This window comes from Chroicocephalus ridibundus, chromosome 15 (assembly GCF_963924245.1).
Source record: "Chroicocephalus ridibundus chromosome 15, bChrRid1.1, whole genome shotgun sequence".
NCBI classification, from domain to species: Eukaryota; Metazoa; Chordata; class Aves; order Charadriiformes; family Laridae; genus Chroicocephalus; species Chroicocephalus ridibundus.
The window spans coordinates 7,633,263-7,639,923 of NC_086298.1; the positions used below are offsets into that span (position 1 = coordinate 7,633,263).

The 6,661-nt window shown below is 59.6% G+C and overlaps 1 protein-coding gene across 6 annotated transcripts in view; it reads right to left on the reverse strand.

Moving 5' to 3' along the window:
- The window catches only part of MVB12B (multivesicular body subunit 12B), a 61,097-nt gene extending 54,644 nt beyond the window's left edge, over positions 1-6,453 (reverse strand). The window contains exons 1-2 of one of the 6 annotated variants that reach the window (XM_063352775.1): positions 6,336-6,453; positions 269-354 (exon numbers count right to left, since the gene is read on the reverse strand). Coding sequence is in view for 2 of the 6 variants with exons in the window: in XM_063352771.1 (XP_063208841.1) it covers positions 5,927-5,989 (63 nt within the window). In the remaining 4 variants the exon portion in view is untranslated. Of the gene's footprint in view, positions 1-268; positions 5,683-5,926; positions 6,109-6,335 lie in introns of those variants that run through there. The other 5 variants (XM_063352772.1, XM_063352774.1, XM_063352771.1 and 2 more) reach the window with 5 other exon arrangements.
- Positions 6,454-6,661: the final 208 nt, after the last annotated feature.

Here is a 6,661-nt window from a genome sequence, read left to right on the forward strand (position 1 = left end):
GAGGAGAACGGGGAAAGGTGCCACTGCCTGAGCATGTGGTCTCCTGCAGAGGCAGCCAGTTAGGGCAAGTCTTCTCTGGCTTTCAGGCAGGAATGCCCCAGGAAACCGCCCCCCACGCACCCCGAGATAAAAGGGCAGTGCTTTGTGTAAACAAGCGTCACTGCTGCGCAGCCAGACAAGCCGTGAACCAGAGCTACCTAATTCAATTCCCTCCTCAGAGCAATTAAACCCCAGCATTTCTAGGCCATGTAGACAGCTTGTTACTTACTGCTTCTAGAAAAGGCAGAGGTGAGTGCTGGTGCCAGTGGGACCTGGGTTTACACTTCACAATGCCCAGTCAGAACAAACATCGTGCTGCAGGCAATAAAAAAGAGCAAGTCTGGGCCCTATGTAAATAATAACAATGTCACACCAACAGCCAGACTACCTGAGGAGTCCAAAGCAACAGAAGCTAGTGACCAGTAATGGGGAAAACACTATTGCCGGTGAACCAAACCCAGGAGAGAGCTTTGCTTCGGCACCTAGACAAGCACCCAGCAGGCACAGAGCAATGCAGTCCCACTTTGCTCCCTACGCAGTTGAAGCCTCCGAAGCATGACTAGAAGCGCACACCGAGTCACAGGGGCTCAGCCTCCCCTCCCAGAGGGCTCCCTGTCCTCAGGGCGGGCGAGGAGCAGAGGACCCTGCCACAGCAACGCCAGCGGCACCGGCACAGCCCAAAAAAGCTCGCACCGCTGCCTGCGCTGCTCCACCGGCTCGGCCAGATACCTTGCAAATAATCCAGAACCCATTGCCTTAAACGCGCAGTATCAAGCAAACATAATGTGAATTTAAGGAAGAACTCACAATCTGTTCTTCATACAGATGCACGTTTTCTGAAACTTTTCCAAGTCACTCTCAATAATGCAATGACTTGTTATTACACATCGGGAGGAGCTGGGAGATAATGAATGCTGATAGGAGCTTCTCTTAGGCCATTTTGAACTGAAATCCAGGTAAGTGAGGACACTCCCCAGCACACTAAGAGCACCGCACAGCAGGTTCCAGCACAGCTGCACCAAGGGGAAACAGATCCACCTCCCCGGCACCTCTGGCCTCCACCAAACCTGCCCTAAGTGCCAGCTGCTCTGCAGAGGCAAGGACGGCCGGGATGGCACCAACACCTCACCTCAGGGGAGGAAGCAGAGGGGCTGAGCCCCCTCAAAGCCCTGGTGGCCAGGCAGCCCCAACACTCCCTCCTCTTCCGCAGTGGCGATGGCAGGGACGGGATTAACACAGGCCGGGGACCTGCTGCCAAATGCTGCCCATGGTCCGGCTGGCCACACTGGGCCTGCTGCGGGGAAGCCCAGCAGGACCCCGAGCAGCAATGTTGGCCTGGGGAAAGCTGGGACAAGGCCCTGGGGGTCCCCAGCCCCACTGCAAGGTCGGGAGGGGAGGGGGGGAGTGTGCCTCTACCCATGGCCTGGTGCTGCTGGGCTGGGACCCCCGGCCTGGCAGGAGGAAGAAGGGTGCCTTTGTCGGAGGCCTTTGCGGTCCCACTCAGCGCAGCAGGGGGAGGGGACACAGCATCAATCCCCACTTTGTGCCGGCTCACACAAAGACCCTGTATGGCGGCGGCAGCAGCCGAGCACAGAGAACGGGGCTTTCCGCCTCGGGAGGGCGGGAGGCGGAAGCCACGGGGTGAGACGCCATGCAGCACCGGCACAGGGCCCGCAGCACCACCCCGCTACAGCAAGGGCCCAGCGAGCTCCACGCAGCCAGCACCCTCTGCCCAGAGCTCAGACCATGCCCACAGCCGGCAGAGCATCCGCCCAGGAAAGGAGCTGGTGGGCACGTCCTACCCCGGCCACTGCCGCACTGCACGGCTTTGCCGCGCCTGGGCCCCACTCAGGGGAGCTTCCGCCCAGGAGGGTGGCACCAAGGAGGCATCTGGAACAGATACGGAGCAGCAGCAATCAGTTTGTGCACTCCGATAAATGTTTTTGTGAACTCTGCACAGGTCAGAGGGGAGTCTCAGGCCGGGCAATCATACAGACGATCGGTTACATTGCCCTTCTCCCCCAGGGTGCCTGCAAAGTTTGGTTTCTTTTCTATCCCGCCTTTGAACTTAAAAATAAAAAACAAACACTGAAAGAACTGATTAAATTAAGGAGCAGGATTCTATAAATACTCCTATTAGGCAGCTTGTTATTTTAATAAAGTTCTCTTTAAACAACACACATTTGACCTATACACCCGCCTAACATCATGGTGGCCAAGAACTCAAACCAGCTGACCAGGAGACGGCCTTTCACCATCCAGTGCTAAGCGGCCTTTGCCGAGCTCTGCAGAAGGGCCTCAGCCACTCCACCCACTGCGGGGTTATTCTGGGAACAGCCCAAAACAATTAGAAGAACATTTTTCCCATTAGTAGGGAACATGCTCCCTGGAGGTCATTCTCAAGCAGGGCCACATCCAGCCCCCAGCACGCCCAGGCAGCAAAGAGAAGCCGGATGCGAGCCCTGGGGCAGGAAGAAGCTTCAGAACTGCTTGGACAAAGCCAGCAGGGAAAGGATGTGCCTCCACCAGAGAAAGTCACCCTGCATCCTGCTGGCACCGGACCCAAGCAGCACATGGCAGAGCAAGGCAGGATGGCCGCAGGATGAGATGCAGAGAACGGGCTCTTGGCACGCAGCCGCCACGCTGCTGGCTTTATCACAAACGCTTCCCCGCTTCCCGCCCCCTCAAACCAGCCGTGCCATGGGGCAGGAGGCACAAGGGTCTCAAGGATCTTGATGCCTGGCTGCAGCAGAGGCCTTCAGGGACCCTGCCAGCCTCTCCCACAGCCTTCTTCCCTCTGCCGTCAGCCAAGGCCCTGCTTTACCTTCTTTGCCTCCTCCCGCCCAGGGTTTGGGGGAACCACTTGCTTCATGTGGCAGACCCAGACTGGCCCCAAAAGGCCCCTGGCACAGCCCCCATCCTGCTCTCTCAGCAGCGCAGCAAGGCCCCCTGCTCCAGCCCAGCAGCGATGGCTCCACGGGCCGCAGCACACGGAGCGGCAGCAGAGACCAGTGCTGGGGTGCCCTGCAGCAGACAGAGCTGCCGACCAGGCTTCCAGAAGCCTTTGCACCAGGGAGTTTGAAGCCAGCGGGCTGATGGCCTTTTACACACATCAGACCAAGCGGCACTGTCCTGCCCTGCCATCCCTGACTCCAGAGGCTGCCAGCCTGCACAGCAAGCCACCAGGTACGGGCAGGGGAGAAGAGCACAGGCAGCAGGCAGTGACATTTAGTCACAAAGCCACACACGTACAGTCCAGCCAGGGTCTCAGTTTGATCCCCCACCACACAACACTCATTGGTGCTCCGCTCTGGGTCCTCCAGCACCTCCTTCAACCCGCACAGCGCATCTGCTCCCTAGATGTGCAACACGGGCCCGTGCTGCCCTGGCAACGCAGCTCCAGGCAGCTGCCTCAGCACCCCGAGTCCCGCACCCTGCCGAGACGGCAAAGCCCAGGGGAGCTCATCACCCCCAAGGGGGCTGTCCTGCAGCCACACGCCTCCCTTTCTCCCAGCACCCCCACAACTGACTGTTCACGTCCCTTTCACTCACTCTCACCCATTCTCTCGCTAGCTCATCTCCGCTTTTATTAGTTTATCCTAGGCATACTTTTCTGCTGGCTTCACTGTCCGTTTCAAGTATTCCACTGAGGTGACTGACCACACACACTGCTGGGCTTTGGCTGGGACACATATATAGCAAAGGAACATGTTTTCAGAAATAAATGTATTACTGACAGTTTGGACAGTATTTTTCCCTTTCGGTGGTCCTTTTCAACAAGTTAGGCAAGTTCAAGAGCTGGTGGGTACATGATCAGATCAGGCCTGATGATGTATTTGCCACAGAAGCTTCACGCTGCCAGCAAAGCGGGTCAAGTTCTGAAGTTAAATAGCAAGTGACTTGGAGAGAGAATGGTCTTATTGTTTCTTCCTTCAACTAGAAGCCCTGCACTTTGACACAGACTTGCTCTTCCCACAGGCAGAAAAGTATGAGCTAAGGCAAAACTGGAAAAAAATTATCAACTACCTCACTGAGTTCCTGCACCCTGCAGGAAATAATCCCATCAAACCAAAGCAGACACACTTCTAAAACCCTCGCTCACATGCTCGGGTTATCGCTCCATCATTTTGAAAAGGCGGTAGGTACTGCTGGCACAACGCGGGTTGCTTAGAAGTTACACTGACGTACTCCTCCGCATGCCCGGTCCTCCCACCGCGTCCGGGAACAGGACACAACCCCAGCCAATTTTCTATTTCTGTTCATGGAATAGGACATAGTTTCAATCAGAAAAACAGGAGATCGTGGCAGGATGCAGGGTCAGGGCCCTGGAGGCCTCCATCACAAGCAGGCAGGATTTCACTTTCACATTTCGCCCCAAATGAAGGTATGTCTGGAATCACCCCTGCACCCAGGTTCCCATCTTCAAGACAGCTGTCCCATATCAGCTGCAGAATCTCTACAATTTGTGACCAAACTGCATGGAAACAGGAACTTAAGTCATGGAACGAGCAAAATCGAGAACTTGTATTGCTTCACAGTACTTCTAACTATGGACACACATTTGTGAAGAGTGTCCTATTTCAAACCAAAATAGGTTTCTGTAGACAGATGACCTTGCACCAGGGCAGCAAAATTTGAATAACATTCAGTTCAGTTATTTCTATCTTGGCACATGTGTGAATAAGTCCCTGGTGGCCACAGGAACCCTTGAGCCTGGGATTCACTTTGTCAGAGCAGCACGCCCTACAAGACCGAAACATTGTATGTTTTACTTCACACCTCCAGAAGCTCAAACTAAGCCTTTGTCCCAATATGGTGAGGAAATCTACTGGGTAAGGCTATCTCAGCTAAAAATTACAGAGACAACACTGCCAGCCTGCCACATGATGCGCAGACTCCACTAAGATATACGTGAGCACGTTCTCACTCAGTTAAAATAAAACACAAGATGGAGAAACCTGCATTTTAGCCTGACCAGCTGCACACCTGCTGAAGCCCAGCCCGTCTTGTGTCAGCAAAGGACTCTGCTTGCGTTGCCATGACCAAACTGTCAATGTCCTAGCTCAGAGAAAGCAGAGAAAACACTGAAGCTTGGTGGATCTTTGAGAACCTCTGCAGAAACCACAGTGAAAGCTCACAAGCCTCAATAACACAAGAGGCGAGTACATAAAACACAGGCAGCTCAGTATCACTGCTCCGGCCAGCACTGCAAGGAGAGTGTCCACATTATCACCTCCAGATATGCAGAAACCCGAGAACTGGTGAGAAAAGCGGGCAGTCAACTAAGCCCACGCTCTAAGCACTTGCAGCAAAAGACCATGCAAAACACAGGGTTTTTGTTATTTTCTCTGAGCAGTCACTAATATCTTGCAGTAGACTCCTGAGCACGTCAAGGTCACCAGGGCTTTGCCCCAGCGCTGGTCACCGACGCCGACCCTGCTACCGACGCCAGCCCCAGCAGAGCCCTTCCACCTTCCCTGGGGGCACCGGCAGCTCCGGACCAGACCCCGGCCCGGACACCCGCTCGCCGGGCGGGCAGCGCGGCCCCTCCGTGACGCGGAGCGCCTGCAGGCCCCGGCCCGGGGGGCTCCCGCCGCCCCTCCGCCGCGGGCACCCAGGGGGCTCTGCCCCGGCCCGCAGAGCGGGGCCCTGGGCCGCCCGAGCGGGTGGGGGTCTCGGCCGGCCCGCCCGCCTCGCCCGGGGCCCGGCCGTGCGAGCGCCTCCGCCGGGTCCCCGCGGGGCCGGGGGGGGGCGGCCGGGCCGGGCCCCGCTCTCGAACGCACCGCCCCGCAGGAGCCCCGGGCGCCCGGCCCCCCGCCCGGGAACGCGGCGGCCGCGCCGGGCCGGGCCGCGCCGAGGGGCCGCGGCGGGTCGGGGGACACTTAACTGTTGCCCGGGCGGCGGGCGGCGGGTCGCGGCTCCCCCGTCGCAGGCAGAAGCAGCTCCTCATCGCCCGGCGGGGCCGGCGCGGCGCGGCCCGGCGGGAGGAGCGGCGGCGGCGGCGGGGGAGCGGCCTGCGGGCCCGGGCGGAGCGGAGCGGGGCGGGGAGCGGCGGGCAGGCCGCGGCCCGGCCCCACGCCCAGCCCTCGCCCGGCGGAGCGCGCCGTGCCGGGCCCCGCGGAGCGGCGAGGCTGGGGCCGCAGCGGCGCAGCTCGGGCTTCCCCCGCCGCCGCCGCGCAGGCCCCCGCCGCTCCGCGCCCACCGGCGGCCGGAGCGCGGCGCGCGGAGCCCAGGGCCCGCCCCGCACCGCGACCCCGGCCGCCCCAACCCCCCCGGCCCACGGGGCACCCACTCACCGGCGCTGCCTCACACCGCCCGGGCACGGCCCACGGCGCAACCGGCCCCGCAGGCCGCCGCCGCGCCCGGCCCGGCCCCACCCCCGGCTCGGCGGGGCTCTGGACCCCAGCACCCCCGGGCAGCCGGCCCGGCCTGCTCCGTGCCGGTGCCAGCAGGCTCGGGGCCCCAGGGTCAGCGAGCCCCACGCCACTGAAAATTAAACTTCATGGAGAAAACGATTCATCCACTGACCTCTGCTTGGGGGAAAGCTCCTCGGCAGCTTCTCCTGGCTGGTGGTCTCCCTCCGCGCGAGCTGTCGTCCTTCAGCCTTTGGGAGATGGGCCGT